This window comes from Mirounga leonina, unplaced genomic scaffold, assembly GCF_011800145.1.
Source record: "Mirounga leonina isolate KUSES-001 unplaced genomic scaffold, KU_Mleo_1.0 Mir_91, whole genome shotgun sequence".
Taxonomy (NCBI): domain Eukaryota; kingdom Metazoa; phylum Chordata; class Mammalia; order Carnivora; family Phocidae; genus Mirounga; species Mirounga leonina.
In genome coordinates, this window is record NW_023270839.1 from 34,077,072 (window position 1) to 34,100,982 (window position 23,911).

General features: G+C 43.9%; 1 protein-coding gene across 2 annotated transcripts; it reads left to right on the plus strand.

Moving 5' to 3' along the window:
- Positions 1-31: 31 nt before the first annotated feature.
- On the plus strand, positions 32-20,078 carry CCNB2 (cyclin B2). Of its 2 annotated transcripts, none has more exons than XM_034994437.1 (9): positions 32-161; positions 2,304-2,432; positions 2,534-2,644; positions 11,448-11,618; positions 11,722-11,880; positions 13,773-14,009; positions 14,533-14,673; positions 18,613-18,723; positions 19,800-20,078. In XM_034994437.1, the coding sequence occupies exons 1-9, from the start codon at positions 138-140 to the stop codon at positions 19,908-19,910; spliced, it is 1,194 nt and encodes a 397-aa protein (XP_034850328.1). In that variant the 5' UTR covers positions 32-137; the 3' UTR covers positions 19,911-20,078. The 2 variants fall into 2 exon arrangements, with proteins under 2 accessions (XP_034850328.1, XP_034850329.1); XM_034994438.1 differs by having other exon boundaries at positions 39-161; positions 11,466-11,618.
- Positions 20,079-23,911: the final 3,833 nt, after the last annotated feature.

The following is a 23,911-nucleotide window of genomic DNA, read 5'->3' on the forward strand; positions in this document are numbered from 1 at the left end:
ACAAGGCGACGTTGCGAAGGTCTTAAGCGGTGCGGGCCGGAGTGCGGAGCTAACGGCGCCGCGGAAGTTGGTGTCCTCCCTCTCCGGTCCGCGTCCCTCCCTGGGCCGGGCTGGCATTCTTGCCTGCCCCTTCCCACATGGCGCTGCTCCGACGCCCGACGGTGAGTGGGCCCGGCAGACCCCCCACACCGGCCAGGCTCTTCGGCCGCGCAGCCCGGTCACCCGCCTCTAGCCTCCTCTCTCTCCTGCGCAGGGCTTCTTCGTCCCAACGGGCGCCGCGCTCGCCTCCTGCCCGCTTCCCCTGCGCCCCAGCCTGCGGCCTGTCCTCTTTGCCAACCTCTCCCCTCCTCGGATCCGCTCTGGGTTCCCCGTTTCCGCCCTGGCCAGCCCAGGGGTGCGGGAAATGTAGGAGTGAGGAAAGCGTAGGAAAGCGCCTCGGAGGTGGCACCTGTCAAGTGAGCCTCTCCAGCACTGGACTTGGTACTCAGTGAGCGATCTCCGAGGGCTCTTTGTTGTTCGAGTGCTATCTAAAGAGAGGTTGTTGTAATTTCCTTCCTCTGTTCTCAAACTCCTTGCCAGCTAAGGGATGGGGGATGGGGAGAAGGACTGGAAGAAACTAGGTGGTCAACTGTTTTGAATGTTTGATCAGCCAGCAGTCATGGCTGTTTTTCGGATTTTTCACATTTCATTTTGTGTTAAGTTTCCTATTTATTTCCGCGCTCGAAGTCTTCCAGGTTAAGTTCACTAACTTATGCGTCTATCATTTTAAAAAATTAATTTCTTTAATCAAGTGTAATAAAGATTTTGCATATAATTTGGTACAAATGTAAACAGAGAGAAGGTTCCAGATTCATTTGTTTCCTCTTTGCAAAAATGCAAGTGTTAATGGTGTTTTGAATGTTTTTTTTTTTTTCTGTGGGCTTGAATTGTATCTGCGTCTACTTTTCCTTTGCTGGAAAATGGAGGGCCCTGACACACCTGAGTTCCATCCTCCTGACTATAAGCCTAGTTAAAAGCTGCCAGTTTTCCCCTCCAGATGGATTTAAACTTAGATTACCAGGCTTCGACCCATAAGCATTAAAATTTCAAACACTTTTTAAAAATTGGCAATTACTGCTGGAAAAAATTGAACAGTGTGCTTTTGAGAATCCTAATAAGTTGAATACATTCACTATTTAATTCCTATCCTTTTGTGGCTCGAAGTTGAACTGACAAGTAATTTTTGTCTAATCTGTCCCATAAAGTTCTTTCACTGTCAAATTCTTTCTATTCAGGGAAGGCTTGAGTTTTCTCCTGCCCCCTCTGTCTATCCTTGTAGATCCATTCAAACCCCCTGTTGGGAGATTTTTAAGATTAGGACTCAAATTCTCAGGGATAGTACATTCTGGTTTTTTTTTCTCATGAAATGTTTATCACCTCTACAATAAAATAAACTTTTTTGTATGAATTGCTTTTTCTAGCAAGTTTTGTTTCTAAGCACATTCTGTCAAAAGTAGGTTAAGGTCAACTAATGATTTTTTATTCCATACCATTTCAACTTTCTCTGAATTTGAGAGTAAAACTATTTTACCTGTGAAAACAATTTCCTTTCTAAGTATCCTTAATATAAAAGAGTCCGTGCTATGGCAACCTCATTTTAAAAGGCAGTATCTCTAAAGATCATGTCTATAGGAGCACTTCTTATTTGTAGAATGGCGTGAGAATCAAAGCTAGTTTAGGTTTTAAACATCTGGACCTATTATGGCTTTTTAATAATGTTTTAATTGTACTTGTTATTAATCTCCCTAAAGTTTTTATTATAGTGAGAGCTTGCACATGTGGTTGGGGAGGGGCAGAGGGAGAGGGAGAGAGAGAATCTTAAGCAGGCTTCATGCCTAGCGCAGAGCCCGAGGTGGGGGGCTGGATCTCACGACCCTGAGAACATGACCTGAGCTGAAATCAAGAGTAGGACTCTTAACCAAGCTACTCTAAAGAAAGATTTTTAAATAGATTAATTTGGTATACAGGGATCTTTAACAAGTGGGTGCTATATAAGAAATAATCACTTATCTTGAAACCTCTTAATGGGATTATTTATTTTACAGATAAGGTGGATAAGTGATTTGCCTAATTTCAAGTGACGTGATCAATCACAAATAGCATTTTTAGTCTTCCTAAAAAAATGTATCTTTTCCCTCTCACAAATTGATCTCCGCATATTTACATTCTCCAAATTCTGCATTTGGATATCTGACATTAGCAAAGTATTATAAGTTGTCTCAATTCATCATTAACTTTCTCTCTCTCTCTCTTTTTTTTTTAAGGTGTCCACTGATTTGGAGAATGCTGACACTGGAGTTAATTCTAAAGCTAAGAGTCATGTGACAATCAGACGGGCAGTTTTAGAAGAAATTGGAAATAGAGTTACAACCAGAGCTACACAAGTAGCTAAGGTAACAGCCATGAGGACTGTCCGTGTTCACACTAGGCTGATTGTGTATACCTCTGAGAAGCAACACTATCTTGCCCTATTTATGTTTCTTTTTCCTTGTAGAAAGCTCAGAACACCAAAATACCTGTTCAACCCACCAAAACAAATGTCAACAAACAACTGAAACCTACTGCTTCTGTGAAACCAGTACAGATGGAAGTGTTGGCTCCAAAGGTAGGATGTTCTCTCTTTACAAACGTACGAAGTAGCTGGTTTTTGGCTAGACTGAGAGGGTGCCTTTATCATCACTGCAACTTTTTTTTTTTTTTTTAAGATTTTATTTGTTTATTTGAGAGAGAGAGAGAGAGCATGAACAGGGAGAGTGGCAGGAGAGAGAGAAGGAGAAGCAGACTCCCCACTGAGCAGGGAGCCCAATGCGGGGCTCAATCCCAGGGCCCTGGGATCATGACCTGAGCCGAAGGCAGACGCTTAACCAGCTGAGCCACCCAGGCGCCCCAATCACTGCAAGTTTTGAAGAACATTCATAACTAGAGCTGACCTTTGAATTTGTGTACAAATTGAACGTACACATCCTTTTAGTGATGGTACTTACTATAATGTTTTGACCTTGAATAACAAAGTTAATTACCTTGATAGTCAAATAAATTTAGTGATCTCAAAGTGAAATTTGGTCAGTTTTATAATCCATTATAAGAATGAGCTTGCCCATGAGGCTGTGAAATCTTACAGTTCTGAGACTCGTACTCATCATATAGGAATAAGGTAATACCAAAATTTTGTGTTGATAAATTGTGGTCTCTGTGACTGGTTAACTCAGTTGGAGTTAGAATGCTAATGGACCCATTGGCCTGTAATTACTATAGGACAGGCGCTGTTGTAGGTGCTGAGAATACAACAATCACTGCTTTGCTCTTTCCAGCGCCCGCACTTGGGTGCTCTCTCTCTCTCTCTCTTTCTCTCTATAATATACATTAATAACATGTCTATAACTTGTTTAAAATTTTTCAAAATAATACATTGGATATATTCAAGAAATATATATATTGAGCACTTACTATGCCTATCCAGTAGTGTTAAGGCTGTTAAAGAGATATCTTGCCTTGAGGAGACTTATCCAGAAGGGGCACGTGCACCTGAAGTTAAATTAGTAGTCCCAGGGAATGATGCCAGATGCCCCTGGACAATGGATGATTGAGCTTCAAATGTCTAGGGTAGATGGAAGCACCATGCTTCAGAAAGTGTTTCTACAGGAGGGAGAGAACACTAAGGGATGGAGTGGTCAGGGGAAACTTCATGGAATCAGTGTGAATTTTAAGGATAGAGAGATGCTGATAGGAAAGAACACTTTTTTGGGGGGAACCAAGCACAGTAGGAATCAAGGCACCAAAGCAGAAGGAGTCCTATGATCTTGTCCTTGGGCTAAGGAGTCAGCACATCTAAGCTGGGTCAGAAGGTTTGTGGGAATAAGCAAAACATAAAGTTGGGGAAAAGGTTGCAGTTGGATTTGAAGGCCTTGGAATTTGGATTTTATCCCATCAGGCAGTGAGAAACCTGTGGAAAGTTTTGAGGAGGTGGGAAATGATGAAAGCAGTGTAGGCTGGCCATGGGAGGGACCTAAATGAGGAGGCATTGCAATTGTCACGCAAGAGCTGATGAGGGTCTTGAACTAGCCTGGATCTCCCCTAAGCACTCACCCACATACCACTACCTACAGGGTGCTAAGAAACCACATGGAATGTGTTGGGGTATACCAACTGGTTCCAGGGACATCGTCCTATATTTAGAAGGAATTCGTTGGCTGTGTTGTTTGCAGAGGAAGAATAAGAGCCTTAAGCAAGCACTTGAGTATTTAAGAAACCATTTATGCAATAAGTTAGTAAAGAAATGGGAAAGTCAGGGAAGGGAGGTAGTTCTGGGGAAGGCACCTCATTTGGCTTTAGATTTGTTGAGGTAACAGAGAAACCTCCATGGGGAAAGGCACTCAGAAATATGCCCTCAGCATCTGAAGGAGAGGGGCAGACATGGGAGCCTTCTGCTTGCAGGTGATGGTTGCAAGCATGTTGCTTTTCCTAAGGCAGGACAGAGAGCGTCAAATCAAGAACAAAAGCCAGAACAAATCCTAAAGATCGACCTTACTTTCATAGGCCTTTCCTTGGAGGTTTCTAGTGCCTAAATGCCAAACCAAAGCAGCTTTTCAGCTTTGACCTCTTAACCATTATGTAGCATTTGATACGGGTGACTGTTTGAATGTGGTTCCTCCCACATGTCTGGAAGGCGATTTGGCAGTGTCTTTCAAAAGGTTATTCTCCATGCCCAGTAAATCTGTTTTTATCCTAAGAAAATTATTAGAGGCACACCAAGGATTTTTAAATAGTGCTGTAATGAATATCTCTTATGTAATAGAGAAATATTAGAAGATTGGTTAAATCTATCTGTTTAAGTTCAAGTATAATTAACATACAGTATTACATTAGTTTCAGGTGTACAATATAGTGATTCAACAACCCTATACATGACTCATTGCTCACCATGATAAGTATACTCTTAATCCCCTTCACCTAGTTCACCCGTTCCCTCTACCCAACTCCCCTATGGCAACCACCAGTTTTTTTTCTATATTTAAGAGCCGGTTTGGTTTGGTTGGCTTGGTTTGTCTCTTTTTTCCTTTTCTTTCCTTTTTTTTTTTTTTTTAAGTTTGTTTATGTATGAAATCTCTACCCCCAACATGGGACTCAAACTCACAACCCTGAAATCAAGAGTCACATGCTTTTCTGACTGAGCCAGCCAGGTACCCCTGTCTTTTCTTTTTTCCTTTGTTCATTTGTTTTGTTTCTTAAAATCCGCATATGAGTGAAATCATATGGTATTTGTCTCACTTAGCATTAGACCCTCTAGATCAAATCATGTTGTTGCAAATGGCAAGATTTTATTCTTTTTTAGGGGCTGAGTAATATTCCATTGTATATACACCGTATCTTCTTTATATTCATCTGTGGATGGATGCTTGGGTTGCTTCCATATCTTGGCTATTGTAAATAATGTTGCAGTAAACACAGGGGAGCATATATCTTCTCAAATTAGTGTTTTCGTCTTCTTTGGGTAGATACCCAGTGGTGGAATTACCGGAGCAGCTTAAATCCATTTAATGAAAATACATGGACCATTAATATCATGTTTTGGTAGAATATTTAAAGATGTCAAAATGTATGTTACATTAGTAGAAAAATCAGATTATAACACAATAGAATGCAGTACAACCCCAGATTTCCTTTTTTTAAAAAATTTATTTTCCAGAGAGAGAGAGTGCGTGCATGTGGGGGGCAGGGAGGCCGGGGACGGGGTGGGAGGGGTAGACAGGGAGAGAGAGAATCTTACGCAGGCTTCGTATCCAGTGCAGAGTTTGATCTCATGACCCTGAGATCACAACCTGAGCCAAAATCAAGAGTTGGATGCTTAACTGACTGAGCCACCCAGGTGCCCCAGATTTGCTTTTATTTTTTTTTTATTTTTATTTTTTTAAGATTTTATTTATTTATTTATTTGAGACAGAGAGAATGAGAGAGAGAGAGAGAGCACATGAGAGGGGGGAGGGTCAGAGGGAGAAGCAGGCTCCCCGCTGAGCAGGGAGCCCGATGCGGGACTCGATCCAGGGACTCCAGGATCATGACCTGAGCCGAAGGCAGTCGCTCAACCAACTGAGCCACCCAGGCGCCCCCAGATTTGCTTTTAAATGTGTGCAAAGTGTGGTTTTTTTTTTGATGGGGAGAGGGGCAGAGGGAGAGAGAATCTTAAGCAGGTTCCATGCCCATCACGGAGCTTGATCTCACAACCCTGAGATCATGACCTGGCTGAAATCAAGAGTTGGATGCTTAACCGACTGAGCCACCCAGGTGCCCCTAAAATTTATATGCAAAATTTGATGGTAGTTATTTTTGAGTATTATGTTGGGCTTAAGATTCATTTTCATTTTCCTCCTTAAAATTTTCAGATTTTGGGGCGCCTGGGTGGCTCAATCTTTAGGTGTCTGCCTTTGGCTCAGGTCATGATCCCGGGGTCCTGGGATCAAACCCCGCATCAGGCTCCCTGCTCCGCGGGAGGCCTGCTTCTCCCTCTCCCACTCCCCCTGCTTGTGTTCCCTCTCTCGCTGTCTATGTCAAATAAACAAATAAAATCTTTAAAAAAATAAAAATTTTTCAGATTTTTTTCACCTTAGGTACATATTACTTTTCTAAAAAGAAAAACAACAAAAAATGTTATGAACAAAACAAAGGAGAAATGTCCTCCTGTGACTTCTGCATGTCCACTCTTTCTGAATTACTCTACCTTTCCTTGGGGACTCCTTTTGCCTTAGCTTCCTGACAAATTTGAGGCCACTGTGTTTCAGATAAAGAATGATGGACCTGTAACTCCATTCGTATAAGTATCACTTCCGTGGCTGAAATGTGCTTCTAGTTTTAGAAGACATCAGGGATTAATGAACAATAATTACTTCCAATTCAAATACACTTTTCTCTGAGAAACGTAGTACAGAAGAGATCATTAAGTGCCCAGTTTAGGGGGAGCTCCTCCTCCTGGCAGACGAGCCCCTCTGCTTGCCTGGATCTGGTCAGCCATCTGGCTTTTACTTTGTCATCTGCTCTATCTGCAGTCATTGCTGCTCCTTTATAGGTGGTCCCTGGGGATGTGGCAATGCCTGTTGAGCACAGGGTTCTAGCAGCAGTGAGCCCTGGAAAATTTATAAGCCATGTGCTCATGAAAGCAGATGTTCCCAGCCAAATCCATTACTATACTCTGCAAAACCAGAGTTTGCAGCTGAATCACAAAGGGCTCTGGCTGAGAACTTGAAAGGGTTTCAGCCATTCACAGGTGTTTACAGAAGTGGATTATCCTGCCATTTTTAGAGGAACCAGTGTTTTTGTTGTTATTTATTTTTTTGCTGACCAATGAGGCTTTGGCAAACACTGAGTTGTATGTGAAAGGAAGGAGAAGATTTTTTCCTAGCCCCCTGGTTTGCTGGGCACTGGAGAAATCAGGTGAATGAGCCACCCACTCTGTCCTCAAGGAGCCCCCAGCCAAGTGCAGAAATGCCCGAGCACGCGTTCTAATAGGCTGTGGCAGAGAGAGATGCACACTTCGGAGAGGTGCCACGGGAGTCAGAGCTAGAAATTCAGATGAAGTTTTAGATTTAGAGATTTAATCTAAACACTAAATGCAGTGACAGTTGTGGGACTCTCTGATCAGATGGGGGGCCACCAAATGTGGGGTGCCAATTGGGTGGGGGCCAGCGGTGTGGGTGGTGAAAGGATTCACCCACGGCAGAACAAAAGAGAGCGATGGTTACTGACCAGGGAGCTGTGGGCCGGACAGCAATGGAGAGACTGTCTGCCAGAAGAGGGTGATGAGGGGCCACAGGTACAGGGTGGAACAAGGGAGGATGGGAATGTATGGAATTTTCCCGTTTCTGGTAATCTTCGGAATCTGTGCCTACGGCTCTTCCAGGTGGTTTGCTTAATGAGCCTGTTGGCATTCAGCTCGGTGGTCGCTGTGGGCCCCAAGTTCCCCTGCTCAAGCCTGTTGCCTAAAAATGCCTCTACAATAGTCATTCAACCATGAGGATGTTTTATGGTTAACTATCCCTAATACAAAAACTATGTATAAAGGGGAAGTAAGCACAACTTTTCACTTTTTTTTTTAAAAAGAGTGCCTTTTATTTTTAATCACACAAGAAACCCAGTCATAACAAAGCAAAATACTACAGAAATATATCAAGTACATAGAATAGAAAGTCAGTTTATTTTTACTACTCTCCTTACCCTCCAAATTCCATTTCACTGTATTCCCTAAAGCTATTCCAGTAAATGATTTTGCCTTTCTGTAATTGTGTGTGCCTATGTTTGCGCAAGTACACACTTAACTGCTACAAATCGTGAACTGTCTAATTGGAAACAACAGTTTTTCTGGGAGTCCTTTCTTGTTGCACTTAATTGACATTGTTTATTATAAATCTGGTAAATAAAGGAACTCTGGTTACCAAAAACTTGCACAAACACCTACATGTTTGCATATTAATAGTAGTATATTCTCTCACCAAACTCAGCTCAGACCCCGCCCTGCTCCTTACCAAACTGGAGCTTCTGAAGCTCAGCAAAAACTCACATTTATTGTTTCTTTTTTTTTTTTTTTAAAGATTTTATTTATTTATTTGAGAGAGAGAGAATGAGAGACAGAGAGCATGAGAGGGAGGAGGGTCAGAGGGAGAAGCAGACTCCCCGCCGAGCAGGGAGCCCGATGCGGGACTCGATCCCGGGACTCCAGGATCATGACCTGAGCCGAAGGCAGTCGCCCAACCAACTGAGCCACCCAGGCGCCCCACATTTATTGTTTCTGACATGACTTTTCACTTGTCTCTGACAACTGACAGAACTCATTCATTAATCTAATTGGAAGGTTTTTATTCTCAGACCACTTTGTCATCCACAAGTTTGTGATGGTTAACTAGCTGAGAAAACTTTTAGCTTTGCATGCAACAGACACTGGACAGAGTATTACACAGTGGGCCCGAAGGGCTTAGGCCACTACCTGCACAGACAGTGGGATCTCAGGAAGGATTTTATAATAATTAAATTATGTTGGAGCCCAAGAGGAATGCTTTTAAGAAATTGTAAAATAAGGGCCAGAGCAATGACCCATGTGTTCTCCTGATAGCTTCGGGCTATGGCTAACCTCAGGCGTACCTCTGGATAGACATGGGTAAGCATTTCAAGCTGCTCAGGCAGCACACATAGCACAAGACCGTAACCTCTGCCTCCTTAAACAGGCTTCCCACTACTGACTGCATTTCCCGGGGACACTGATGATGCTTATCCTTGAACTTAACCTAGCTGTATGTGCTCATTAAAATGTACATCTGATTCTAGTCACTCTTTTTTTAAAAAGATTCTATTTGGGGGGCGCCTGGGTGGCTCAGTCGTTGAACGTCTGCCTTCGGCTCAGGTCATGATCCCAGGGTCCTGGGATCGAGCCCTGCATCGGGCTCCCTGCTCCGTGGGAAGCCTGCTTCTCCCTCTCCCACTCCCCCTGCTTGTGTTCCCTCTCTTGCTGTGTCTCTCTCTGTCAAATAAATAAATAAAATCTTTAAAAAAAATTTTTTTTAAAAATAAAGAGATTCTATTTTTAAGTAATCTCTACACCCCACATGGGGCTCGAACCCACAATCTCGAGATCAAGAGTTGCTCGCTGTACCAACTGAGCCAGCCAGGCGCCTCTGATTCTTGCTGCTCTTGATCAGTTCCTTCAGTGGATTCACTTCCCTTTTGGTAAAATGTAAACTCCTTAGCCGGGTTCTCGCTCACCTTTCCAGCCCATCTTCTCACACGTCACGCACTAGCTCCTGCCATCCCAAATCAACGTGCACTTCCCAGACTTCGTTTCTTTTGTTTCTTGGCTTCCTCTGGGACTCTGTACTTGCGTACCTTTTGCCCACTCATTTTCCTTGAGGTCTTACCCTCTCTGGTAACCTTATCTAGGTTTCTCCCTAGTGCCCCAAGTAGCTCTTATTCATTCTAGTCCCTTGAGGTTTGAAAGTTCTTGAATAAATGGCACGTATACCTGCATGACTCTTGCTCAGTTGGCCCTCCCTCAGTTTGAGAACTGATGTAGGAGGGAAGGATGGGTTTTGAATTGCTATATATATTTTGCTGTTGTTGTTTCATCCTTCCTTAAGCCTGGAAACTATCATCACTGAGCTTCAATGTCCATTAAAATTGTTTATTAAAAAAAAAAATTAAAAAAAAATTGTTTATTATACAGCCTTCTCTCTTTCTGTATTTTATTTCTTTAATACATACTCTTTATAGCCTAGCAGGCTTGTTAGGTTTTACTTCGAGAAGTACCTCTTATTCTTTTAAAAAGTAATGGGTTATTTATACTTCATTACTAAACACTTGTTTTAACTTACTTTATAAATTTTTAATTTGTATGATTTTTTTTTTTTTTTTTTAATACTCACCCAGTCAGCGTAAGAAAATACTGGATGTGTACTTGCTCGGTCTTTGCTTCCTTCTATTTTATTCATAGGCCGGAATGCGCTTTTCTGCTTTTTAGTTGCCAGTTTCTCAATTCAGAATAAATTAGTTTATGAGGGGAAATCTGTATACCCACAGAAGAGGCTACAGCTGAAGTGAACTGTCAGCTCTAAGAGTTTCTGCACCTAGGTGTTTAAGTTTCTTTCACTCAGTAAATATTTACTAAGCACCTACTATGTGTCAGGGATGATGTAGACATTTGAGATGCTGTAGGGAATAAAATCAGTTTAAATAAATGTATTATTTATTTATGAATGTATTTATAAATATATTATTTTCTACCTCTGCTACCTCCATAAGCTCTGTAGAGCTGACAGTCTAGCAGAGGTAGACAGAAAATAATATACATCATATATAAGTAAACTCCACAGTATGTTACAGCGTTACAGGTTCTATGGGGAAAAACACAGTAAGAGAAATGATGCATGTGGAGAGGGGGGCATAGGGGACAGATGGTAATTTAAAACAGGGGTCAGGATAGACCTAATTGAGAAGGTAACATTTAAACAAAACTTGAAGGTGAGAGAATTGCCCATGGGGGTGCAGGGATAAGAGCAAGAGCATTGTGGGAAGAGGGAGCCTGCTTGCAGTGAGGGAGGCTGCCATGAGGCCAACCAAGGGGAGAGAAATAGATGGGTCAGCAGAGGAAGAGGGCAAAGCCCGATCATGCAAGCCCCCAAGGCCATCATGAGGACTCAGGTTTTCCCTTGGAGTGAAATTAGAGAATTTTAAACAGAGGAGTATATCTCTAAAAACTTCATCTACTACACCTTGAATTATTCACCTTACTCTGAAATTTGTTTTGGCTTTCACGTATTTTAAAAATGCATATGATACTTTTAAACCAGTTGACTCTGCTCGTATTTGGCTCTGATTAACAATTAAGGCTACTGCCAAGGTAGTGATGCATGCACTTTAATTCGTTCATGTAGGGTCCTTCCACCCCACAGGAGGATATCTCCATGAAGGAAGAGAATCTCTGCCAAGCTTTCTCTGATGCCTTGCTCTGCAAAATCGAGGACATTGATCATGAGGACTGGGAGAACCCTCAGCTCTGCAGCGACTACGTTAAGGATATCTACCAGTATCTACGGCAGCTTGAGGTGAGTGGGCCTTTGTGTTTTGGTTGTGCAAGCAATGCGGCATTTACCATACAGCTGGGAAGGAAATGAGGTCAGCCTTTAAAACTTTGAATTCCACCGACAGGTTCTGCAATCCATAAATCCACACTTCTTAGATGGAAGAGAGATAAACGGACGCATGCGCGCCATCCTGGTGGACTGGCTGGTGCAAGTCCACTTCAAGTTTAGGCTGCTTCAGGAGACTCTGTACATGTGCGTCGCCATCATGGACCGATTTTTACAGGTGAGCGTGGCTTCGGGGGCTCACTGTAATGGCATTCTGCAACACCAAAGGCTGATACCTGAAGAAAAGATCAAAAGCCACTTGGTGAGAAACCAAGGAACTTGAGCGGCTAGAGGGAGAAGTAGCTAGGTGTATCCAACCTCTGATGATGCTGACCGCTGCTGGGTGTTTCTGCTAGGTCAGCCTGCCGAAAAGTGCTGGGGGGTCGGGGGCTTGGCACTGCGTGGCCAGTCGTTCCTCTGAGCAAACATACCAGCAGGAGGTCTGAAAGTCAGCCCGAAGCCTGTGGTGCCTGCGGGTGCTGGTTTTCCAGGCCTGCTTCCACGATTTCCCGGCAGCTTGTAGTTTGGTAATCCTTGGTTAGGTTTCCTTGTCTGAAAAATGAGGAGTCTGGCTAGAGAACTTGGCAGTTTCCAGCCAGCTGTGGCGTGAAACCGTGTAGGAGAGAGGAGGCAGAATTGTTAAGAAAGGGGTCGGGAGTGTGTGTGGGCAGTGTACTGAGAATGGGAGGTCTGAAGCCGAGGAATGTAAGAGATTCAGCTGAGAGGCAGAGTGGTCATGGAAATAGTTATTGCCTGGTGACACAAAATGCTGACCACTTAGAAGAAACGCCAGACAGAAAGCACTCGTGTGTGATACACCAGCCAGGAGCCCTGCAGATTGGGATTTATTTATTTCAAGTCAACATTTATGATACAGCTCAGGTACAAATTCTGCCCCAACAGTACAGTAATAATGGTGATTATTATAATAATGACCCTGAGATACTGCAGAATCCTAAGAAAGCATAGATTCAGTGGCTTGCATTATACATTCCTCACTGGGTAGGAGAGCAGTTATATTTTAGGTAGATTTTCAATAATGAGAGTTGAAGCAAGGAAAGCCAAGTCTCTTTTATTTTATTTTTTTATTTTTTTAAGATTTTAAAAAATTTGTTTGACAGAGAGACACAGCGAGAGAGGGAACACAAGCAGAGGGAGTGGGAGAGAGAGAAGCAGGCTTCCCACTGAGCAGGGAGCCTGATGTGGGGCTCAATCCCAGGACCGTGGGATCATGACCTGAACCGAAGGCAGACGCTTAACGACTGAGGCACCCAGGTGCCCTGCAAAGTCTCTTTTAAAAGAAAAGGGAATTTAAGGGAAACACCCTGAACTGAGATTTTCCCCGACTCTAGAGCCTCTTTGGAGATTCTTAATGCTGAATAATGAGTGTACTTTTGGTAAGGATTAAGGAAGTGTTTGAGAGACCCTCCCCTTCCTCATCCCTAGGCATCCATTATTTAATCCTGCTGTTTGGCTGGGCCTCATCTTGATGCAGACATGTTGAATGCCATGTTGGGGCTGCCCCCAGGTACTCAAGCCAGGATGACAGGGCTGGAGCAGACTAGGAGCTTGGTTCTCAGGCATAATTCTTCCCTACTGAGCAATTGAGTGATCTGGAGCTAGTGTCTGAATCTCTTCTCAGGCCATCTCTTTGCAAGTAGGGGAAAATACATTCGCTTCCTAGGATTTTTGCAAGGATTCAATGAGATGATTTTTGGCATCTTAGCACTGTGCCCAGCATATACTGAATACTCAAATAACAGACGGCTGCTGGGAGTAGTGATGGTACCCACTATTTTTTTTATTTTATTTTATTTTTAAGTAATCTGTCTACCCCATGTGGGGCTCGAACCCACAACCCCGAGATAAAGTCACGTGCTCCACCAACGGAGCCAGCCAGGAACCCTTGATGGTACCTGCTATTAACACAGATGTTACCTGTGCTTGTAAGATGGGTGTGAGCAGAGACAACGTGTACTTCTCCAGGACGTGGTTCCCTCTCACTTCCTTCCACCCAGAGCCCCAGTCCTCTCACTAGGTAGGACTTCTGACACATTCTTCTTCAATTAGGTTCAGCCTGTTTCTCGTAAGAAGCTTCAACTGGTTGGGATTACAGCTCTGCTTTTGGCTTCCAAATATGAGGAGATGTTTTCTCCAAATATTGAAGACTTCGTTTACATCACAGACAATGCTTATACCAGTTCCCAAATCCGAGAGATGGAAACACTGATTTTGAAAGAACTGAAATTTGAGTTGGGTCGACCTTTGCCACTACATTTCTTAAGGCGGGCATCAAAAGCTGGGGAGGTAAGTGCCTCCGGTTCTATATGAGACTTGATTTTGCTGTTTGTTGTCTTATCCTGGAAACGTTGATCCAATTAAAGGAAAACGTAGGCATTTATAGGACACATCTTTTCGATAGGTCCTAATGCTTATCAGTTCTTTTTTTTTTTTTTTTTTTTAAGATTTTGTTTATTTGACAGAGAGAGATACAGCGAGAGAGGGAACACAAGCAGGGGGAGCGGGAGAGGGAGAAGCAGGCCTCCCGCGGAGCAGGGAGCCCGATGCGGGGCTCGATCCCAGGACCCTGGGATCATGCCCCGAGCCGAAGGCAGACGCTTAACGACTGAGCCACCCAGGCGCCCCAATATCTCATCAGTTCTTACGAGAAAAGACCTCATGCTCTGTGTTTGTACCATACTGTGGAATAGGGTAGTTGCTGGGCAGACCAGTGAGTCGAGTGGCTTTGAGCTCCTAGGCCTTTGCCCAGGATTTTGCAAGAGGGTAATAGTAGCTGTGCTTCTTACTGTCCGCGGCTGTTCTTTCATAGGTCGATGTGGAACAGCACACCTTAGCCAAATATCTGATGGAGCTGACTCTCATTGACTACGACATGGTGCATTATCACCCTTCAAAGGTGGCAGCGGCTGCATCCTGCCTGTCCCAGAAGGTTCTGTGCCAAGGAAAATGGGTAAGTGTTGGGTTAAGAAGAAATTAGGTTCTATTTTCGGCCCCCTTGATATGAAAGGCCTTAGCATTTTCCGCACACTATCCTCGAGGCAATGGTTGAAATCTAGAGGCCTAAAAGAAGGCTGCTTGGGACGCTTCAGACAGAGGTGAGGCAACCACACACAGCATGGCACCAAGTGTGCTCTAGAGTTGTGAGGCCTGAGCCAGGCCGCCGGCAACTGATGTGCTCAGGCTTCTGGGATCTTTGCTTAAGTGAAACAAGCAAGCCATCAAGCATCTAAGACAAAGCAAGGCCAAGGCCTCACTGATTTTGCCAGTAAAGGTAAAAGGAGCCACTTTTAGATTCATACAAGTAGCCAGAGTTGCTGGCAATCACACACACCAAAAAAGGGCAACCGAAACAAAAGGGACCAGATGACTGCAGTGTGAGTCGTGGGATACCCTTTTGTGGACGAGCTAATTCTAGACTGCCACTAAATAGCTTTATAGTCTGTAGATGTACCCCAAGAGCAGCAGAACGAAAGCCTCATCAGAAACCAGGTGTTAAGAAACAAGTCTCATGATAGCCTCTCAGGGGAGATTCAGAAGGGAAAGCGAGCACTCCTCCCACACCCCTATCCTCTTGTGTTCCAGGAGGATCACAAAGCATTTTGCCAAGACAGATAAGCTGTGGTTCAGGCCTTTGCCTGGGTGGCCCTATGTAGATATGTGTGAGATTGCCAGGGCACCATGGCAGAACTCTTCCTCTACACGAGTGTATACATTTGACATCTTCTCTGAGAAAGAAGGGGAATAAGAGAGTGGTATATGTGTGCTTATGTATTTTCTAATTTTTCAAAAACTACACGTAAACCAGAAACTAATGAAAATGATACCTGTGGGGTTGGGTGGGAGCAGGGTAGAAGGCTGAGGATGGGAACAGGACTTCTGGTTGTAACTTTTTATCAACTGTATACAGTATAACGTAACTTTTTTGACTTTTGAACAATATGAGTGTTCATATATTGAACAATATGAGAGTCCCTAAGTGGAATTAAGCAGAAACAACAATGTCACTATATATCAAGTTGGTAACAACACAGAGGGAAGAATTAATTCAAATAACTTTTGAAGGCGGTATTTGGACTGTGCATCCTTACTGGTATGCAGCTAGACAAAACAAAGGACCGAAAGAGGTAACAGACTTCAAGTTTACTTAGGAGCTGTATTGTTAGTAGTGTTCTGTTATTGTAATTGTGAGACTATTTTTATGAATATTATAGGATAAAACCACCATTTGTGTTATCAAAAACTAAAATTTTCACTATAAAAAGATAATATATGTTAACAATTAAAAACAAAAGGAGGGGTGCCTGGGTGGCTCAGTCGTTGGGCGTCTGCCTTCGGCTCAGGTCATGATCCTGGGGTCCTGGGATCGAGCCCGCATCGGGCTTCCTGCTCGGTGGGAAGCCTGCTTCTCCCTCTCCCACTCCCCCTGCTTGTGTTCCCGCTCTCGCTGTCTCTCTCTTTGTCAAATAAAATCTTGAAGAAAAACAAAGAAACAAACAAAAGGAGAACACCTATAACATTAAATCTGTTTTCAAATTGTCAGTAAATTAAGAATGAGAGGGCCTGGAAACAATGATAATCCTGTAGCAATGAACACACCCAGTGCCTACATCTTGGATACTAAATGCCATTACCCACTAAGAACTAGGTCTCCTTTGAGAAACAGCTGAGATCACGGCCGTGGCAGAGGAAGTATAAGGTGAGCCTAGGTCAATTTGTAATAGATACCGAGCAAGTTCTCAAAGATCTACGTCAAAAGGACATAGGAACTGGCTTGAAAGGGTTCTGACTAAATCTGAGCTTTAAAAAGAATAATGACAGTAATAGATTGTAATGCAGTTTTTAAAAATCCATGCATTTATAATGACACAAAAGAAAGTATGGAAGGGGGGCTCTTTTTTTTTTTTATCAGTAAAATACCAGCTAATTAAGGCAGAAAGAATGGTAGAGTTAGAAATGAGATTGTAACTCCTGATGTAATAACTGATTCAAGTGAGAATCAACTGATGATACCTTTATCATTAGGTGAAATTGTTTTGGAGAACAAGATTCACATGGTCTCAAAATATGACCCCACAGATCTGTAGTAATTCTGAAGAAAAACTGTACCTTTGTGCTAGAGAGGTCTGGCAGTTACCACCTTAACCTGGTGATCAATCTTGGCATCACCGATGGTAATGCTACCTGACTTGACAGGTCTTCTGGTGCAGTAGGACGTATACAGGATCGCCTCTATGAAATTCTTGCCCAAAATGTTTGACACGAATCCAGTCATCAGGAAACACGCAGATTTAAAATGTTCTAAAAGTAACTGGCCTGGATCCTTCAAACAAGTTGTCATTTAAAGCCAAGAAAATAGGAGTCGTTTTTAAATTAAAAAAAATTAAAGACCAGATACACGGCAGGTACCTTGATTGCACCTGGATCTAAAAGAAAAATCTGTACAAGATATTTTTGGAACAATGGGAGAAATTTGAATATAGACTATGTACTAGATGATAGTGTGGAAATGTTGATGTTTTTTCTGTGATAACGGTTTGTGGCTAGATGGGAAAATACTTCTTAGGAATGTTTTTGAAACATTTAGAAGTGATGTGTCATGGCGTCTGCAACTCATTTTCAAATAGTTCAAAAATTGTGCGTGAATACATACATACAGAATTTTTGCTGAACCATTTGAAATTGAGTTAGTTGCAGACACCAAGAGAGGGAAAGTGGAAAAAATGTTAATAATAGATGAATCTACACAAAGGATATACAGATGTTCATTATAATATTTCATTTTTTCTGTAGATTGGAGATTTTTTGAAATTAAAAGCTTGAGGCAACAAGGCTGCTTATACATGAATGATACATGGTCCTGATACCAGGGGCTCATTTTAACTAAATTACTTTACTCTTAGACCTGCCTTCCTTGGGCTCTAAACCTATTAACTGCAGGTCTCCCTGTTTTCTGGGAATTGATTTCAAAAGGCCAGTAGTTGTGTGTTATTTCAGGATTGCTCTTGCTTCATCCTTTTGTTCTTTAAGCTATTTTAGGACTAAGATTAAATTGTGATTTATTTTCCCAATCATATTGTGCATATGAGACAGATGTATTTTAACCTTTAGAATTTTATTACAAAACTGAAATAAAGTCAGGTTACATATCTTCACACACGATAGGTCTTATTATCAATCAACAACTGTTCTGTTGCTCGATTTTTGTTCTCTGGGAGGCTAGGTCAGAAGGCTGGGGGTAGAGGCTTCTCTATTCTCTGTTCTCCAGTGCTCAACTACGCAGGGCCCCACAAGAGAAGCCTGGATTTCATAGATTAGCTTGCCGCCTGCGGCCCAGTTTATTTCTTAATTCTGAACCTCTTTCCCTGACTGACAATATGGGTGTCTGGGCTCTCGAGCTCCCCACCAGCCGCTGCCCAGTAGGGCTTTGATTGGGGTGGGGGGGTACATGTGAGATGTGCTAGTCCTGGGTCTCTGCCAGTCCTGTGAAGGGGTCATTCCTTTGTTGGGTTTTGTTTTTACTCTGTCCCACTTGCCATCCCCTTTCAGTGCGGTGAGAGAGGCTAGCGTGAAAGCTTTGTCACTTGGAGCACCTTCTATACCTGTGCAACCTTCTTTAAAAGTTGATAACATGGGACCGTTGACACTTGATTTAGCTGAAGCTGCACAGCGTCTTAATTTAGTCTTGCTCAGAGCCAAAGTCATCTTGCATTTACTGGCTGCTTTGCTGGGACCACGATAGTGTTTAGGGCTGCTGTTGTATTTTCAGAAGGTAAGCATATCGTTTTATAGCTTTTACATAAGTGGTAAGTGATGTCAACGTGTATCAGATAATGCTCTTCTAAAGAAGTGGAGGCTTTATCTTGCCCCTTCTCTTTGCATTGCGTTCCAGAACTTAAAGCAGCAGTATTATACTGGATACACAGAAAATGAAGTCTTGGAAGTCATGCAGCACATGGCCAAAAATGTAGTGAAAGTTAACGAAAACTTAACAAAATTCATCGTAAGTACTCCTTCCTAAACTGTGAAAAGCATTAGAATACGGGTTTTGTGAGTGAGGGTATGCATATGTATGTGCGTTTGCGTTTTCATGGAAATGTAATACTGACATTTGTGAGAGTCTGTTGTAGCACAAACTCTTTTCTAGTACAGCAGGGGATGGAGCATACGGATATACCCCACAAGCAGACTCTTTAAGACAAGGTAGCTAGGCTAACCGTGTCCAGGCCCAGTGTAGTCAGCCAGCCATCCCATGCCTCCACCCACACTCGTCCTGGCATCCTGGGGAGGGCACGCAGCAGTCAGGGCAGGTGCTCACCGTGTCGTCTGGAACCCCTTAAATGGCCCTGTGGAAGGCTTGGGGACTTGGGGCCTCTGTCCAGGATCCTCTGGGACAATGGCCAAAAGGCCCCTGAATGCAGGTGAAGAAGGAGGGGCAAGAAGCCCATTCAGAAAGCTTCCTGGGGGCCTGGTGCCTGTCTCCGTGTGGCCCACCTGAGAGGTGGAGGCAGAGCGGATTGGGCACTGTCCCGTGCTTGTGTGACACCGAATATCACCAAGGATCTGGTGACAAAGAGCAAGGCATTTGTGCCAAGTGTCCTGACAACCTGCTTTGCTTCCTTGCATGTAGCTTCCGCGTAATTGAGCGCACTGCGGAAGTGTGAGGGTATTGTCTGGGATCTGCTAAGCACTGGTTGCCATTTGGCTTTTGTTGTCATTGTTGCTGCCTGTCCTGGCAGACCTGTTATGGCCTGGTGGCACTTAGGTCTGATAAACACAGCTCCCACCTCCCACCCCTCTGGCAATGTAGGAGAGAGAGCCTACTCCTTGGACCTTGACATCATTTCTTCCGCCCTCACCGGTGCTACCAGCTGGGTTTTATCCGGTGCTGGGCAGGGAAGGAAATTGTCAGGTGTCGCACATTATGACCTCAGAGCGCTCGCTGGCTTCAGTGAATCGCCATCATCCTACCAATTGGAGAGATTGTGGGTCTGGCCCCTAAATACTTGTGAGTTAGACCAGGAGTGAAGTAGAAGGTGGGGGTCCTGATGTGTGCTTAATCACAGATGACTTCTGCAGGCCATCAAGAATAAATATGCAAGCAGCAAACTCCTGAAGATCAGCACAATTCCTCAGCTGAACTCAAAAGCTGTCCAAGAGCTTGCCTCCCCTCTGATGGGACGGTCCTAGGCTGCTGTGGCCCTCGGGGAAGAGTGCTCCGTCGTGCACTTGGTCTCGCTGATTTGGAGCTCTTCACTTTGTATATAGTCCTCTGGTCTATTTCATGAAACCTTTCCTTAGACCTATTTTCTAAAATGTATATTGAGGAAAAATAAAGCTGTTAATTTTTCTTAAAGTGTCCTGTGTGTTTTTTATTTATTCAATCTATACTGAACAAGATCAGTAGAAGCTTGGTTTGACTAATATCTTTTTGAGCTGTTATGGGTAGCATGTAAATTATTGTCTTTGTGGCTTTGGGAAAGACCTTCCTACCATTTTCTCAAATGGAACAAACTAGAACTTGGCTTCAGTGATTGCTAACCCATTCCTAAACTTCTGAAATATACCAAGATTGACTCATTATGAAAATTGAAAATGGGAGGATAACCATGACAGTTCTCTTTCTAGAACCTACTCAACTATCTTCTCATTCCTACACAGGAACGCCTGGCCCACTGGGGTGAGGGCCACCAGAAGCAACCCTCATAATGTGTCTGTGTCTCAAAGGCATGGTGGGACCAGGAATGTCAGTCCTAAAGGACCACCGCTGGAAAACGAAAATGGGCCTGCGACACCTTGTTAGAGTTGAAGGTTGGAATGCATTTTCCTATTTCAGCCACCTCGTAGGTTACTATTTGTTATTATTTTTTGGTGGGCAGTTGATCACATTTAACATTATTTTCTACGGGGGAATGCATTCTCGGTCTCCAACCACTAACTTAAAAAAAAAAAACACCATAAAATAAATGAGTGCCTTATAGCAACAACTTCCCAAACTATTAGTTCAACACATGTTAATTGCTTTTGACAAGAAAGGAGCTAGTCAAATACATTTGGGAAACACTGCAACTCACTTTGAGATTCATACAGGCTCTGAGAAGTTTTGCAGTAAATTCCTTTCTTCCCCCAGTCGAGAGTGTGGTAAAGCTGCCTTGTGTGGGGCAGCGAGGTCTGCGGGTGCTGGTTCTGGGACGCAGCTGTGGCTTGTGCCTGGCCTGGGAGGAGAGCCTGGCTGGCTCCGGCTAGGGCTCGCTCCCCATCTCTCTCCCTAGGCAGGTCAGGGCCGCCTACAGAAGTCTGTAGGTGCCAAGCGCTCAAGCACAGGGAACCTGGAAGCTGTGTATGTTGAAATCCCAGTGTAAAGCTTCTAAGTGTCTCTGGTTGAACGAGACTTGTTCCCATGGCAGCCTTAGACTGACTTGGGTCACACATGTGAATAGCAATGAAGTGAGACCATGCAGGGAGCTTTCCTGGCTCTGAAAAGCCAAGTTAATTGCCCAGGGATGCTTGAGCTCCAGCTTCTCATCAAGAAGCGACGGGTTTTGTAGGAATATTCTGAAGACGTTTTATAGCTTCCTTATTATATATTTTGCTTAGTTAAATATTAAATAGCCTGATTCAGGAAATTCATACTTCCAGAATGTCATAAAAAAAAAGACCTTTCAGATACTTCCTTATGTGCCTCAGCAGGCACCCAAAACTAAATTATTGTTATAAATGTGAAATAAGCTATAAAAGTAGAAATCATAATATCGTAAAAACACTGAAATTAGAAAATGAGATGATGTAAGCACAGTATTTGAAGAGCACAGATCCTGAAGCTGGATTGCACGGGTTGGAGTCTCGTTCGCAGCTGTGGGATCTCTGTGCCCATGTCTGTGTGTGTAGAATGGGGCTCCGAGCATCTCCCTCATAGTGTTGGAGTACTGACAAAGGTATGGCAAGCCCTTAGCGCCGCATCTGGACGTGCTCCAATGTTCGTGGCTGTTATTTTAAGGAAGTTGATGGTCTTGGAAAGAGATGGACTCTGGGCATTCAAAGATATGTAGACACCGCCCTTCCCGTCAAAGGAGTTTGCAAATTTAAAGCTGTGGAGTCTTATTTGTGAGTTTTTCTTCTTCTTTTTATTTTGGTTCTTGATTATTATTATTTTTTTGGTTCTTGTTCTTTGAGAAAAGTATAATTGGAAGTTGGAAGGCTGACAATTAGACTATCAAACTCCTTGATATTAGCTGGAATGAAGACAGAGATGAAAAGCACCGGCCTTGGGGGTCAGATCAGGGGTCAAATGATGGTTCCTCTCCTTACGAGCTACATGACCTGGGGCAAGGGAGTGAACTGTACTGAGCCTTCTTGCGAGTGGTTTTAGACGAGGCCATGCCTGTCAGAGGGGCAGCTACAGTGCTGTAGGAGGGAAAGGCGTCCGGTAGCTGGTAAGAGTAAAATAAGCTAATTCAGGAGCAGCTGTGAAGGCCAGCGAGGCCTTGGGAGAAACCCAAAGGGAGGCAGCAAAGGGAGCAAGCGACATAGCAGAATGGCTCCCACTCTTTGACCATAAAAGTCAAGGGAACCGGGGACAGCAGTAGGTTCTCCCCGGAAGATGCATCCCGTGCACACAGTGCTCCTGAAACCGGACTCTGCCCCCACCTGCTGCTGAAAGCACTGTAAAAGCAGTCAGTAGAGCCAGGGCCGGCCTCGTCTGCCCAGCGGCACGCAGGGGAGGGCTGCGGAGTTTGCAGGGAGTCCGGATGGGAAAAGATTGGGATTCTGTACAAGCCCTGCTCCGTGGCACGCCAGTGGAGGTCGTCAGTTATGGGGGCACACAGCCGTGTTGTCTCGCACTTGTTCTCGTGGACTGCTCTGCCTGGAAGGAGGAAGCTCTCCCTGGTGCCCTGGATGAGCTGCTCTCTGCACTGAGACTTGCTGTCCCCAGCAAGAGACTCCCAGCTTCCCTGGCAGTTGAGGCCATGTGACTAAGTTCCAGCCACTAGACTGTGAGTGGACATGGTGTGTGCACGTTGCAAGGAATGTTCTTTAAAAAAGAAACTGCTTCTCATCCCCTTTCCACCTTCATAGGGCTGGACTTGGTAATGGTGGTGAGTCACGTTTGATCAGATGGGCTGGGACAATACATGTGCATGGTTTGCACGACTGTTGGCAGAACAGGTTATAAGAAAGGCCTCACCCTTTGTCCTCTCCGTGGGCATTAGTCTGGCGTCCTGAAACATTGGGGAAGAGATGGCCCTTTCACATGATGTTTTCAGAGAGCCAGCTGCACCCCCTGTTCATTAGCACTTAGCCCCTCTGGTGGTTCTCAAAATGTGGCCTGGGGGTCCTTGAGACTCCTTGAAGAAGGCCATGAGGTCAAAACTATTTTCATGATAAGACTAGGATGTTAGTTGCTTTTTTTCATTCTTGTCTGTCATTAATGTGGTGGAATCTTCCAGAAGCTACATGACATGTGATGATGTCCTCACTCTGGTGGTTAGTAGAATGTGTATGTGGTTTTGGTGTTTTTAAATTTTTCTGTTTGAATTTCTAATATAGTAAATACCAATAGCTGTACGGACAAAAGCAGAACCCTGAGGTCTTCAATAATATTGGAGTGTAAAGGGGTTCTGAGGCCAAAAGGTTTGAGAACTGCTGGTCTGCTACTCGTTGAACATCTCTGCCTGAGGGAACGTTCAAGCCTGCTCAAGGTGCTTGGTTACTTTAAACCTCTGGTTGAAGGGCTCTCTCACATCCTTACACTGCGTTTTCCACATGTGTGGTGTATGTGCACAAGCACACCATCATCCCAAACAGGATGGCGTGTTCTAGAAGGCAGGGGTGGCCCCTTGATCTTCTTTACATACAGTCTCCCAGGTGAAGTGACTCTTGACCTAACTAACAGGGAACAAAATGGCAGGCCTGGCTAGATGCGGAGCCAAGAGAAACCTAGGATCGTGACTTCAGTGAATTTACTCACCTGTTTAAGCAACATTGAGGACCTCCTCGAGCCTGGCACTAGGTAAGGCACATGGGTGCAGGGCTGGGGCTTGCTCTGTGACCCCCGCGAGCCGGGGCTGTTCTAGCTGCTTGTGTGGATGTTAGACTCTGTTCCTATGTTGTCACCTAGAGCCTGAGGGGTCCCAGTTACACACCAGTTTTAAAGGCCTATCATTAAATTAAAAGCAGCCAAGATTGATTCC

What these genes read in the sequence shown, in the direction of transcription:
- CCNB2 (XM_034994437.1), top strand. Translation starts at nt 138, where the DNA reads ATGGCGCTGCTCCGACGCCCGACG. An exon ending in CGCTGCTCCGACGCCCGACG is followed by an intron (nt 162 to 2,303) that starts GTGAGTGGGCCC and finishes TTTTTTTTTAAG; the next exon opens with GTGTCCACTGATTTGGAGAA. An exon ending in TGGAAGTGTTGGCTCCAAAG is followed by an intron (nt 2,645 to 11,447) that starts GTAGGATGTTCT and finishes TCGTTCATGTAG; the next exon opens with GGTCCTTCCACCCCACAGGA.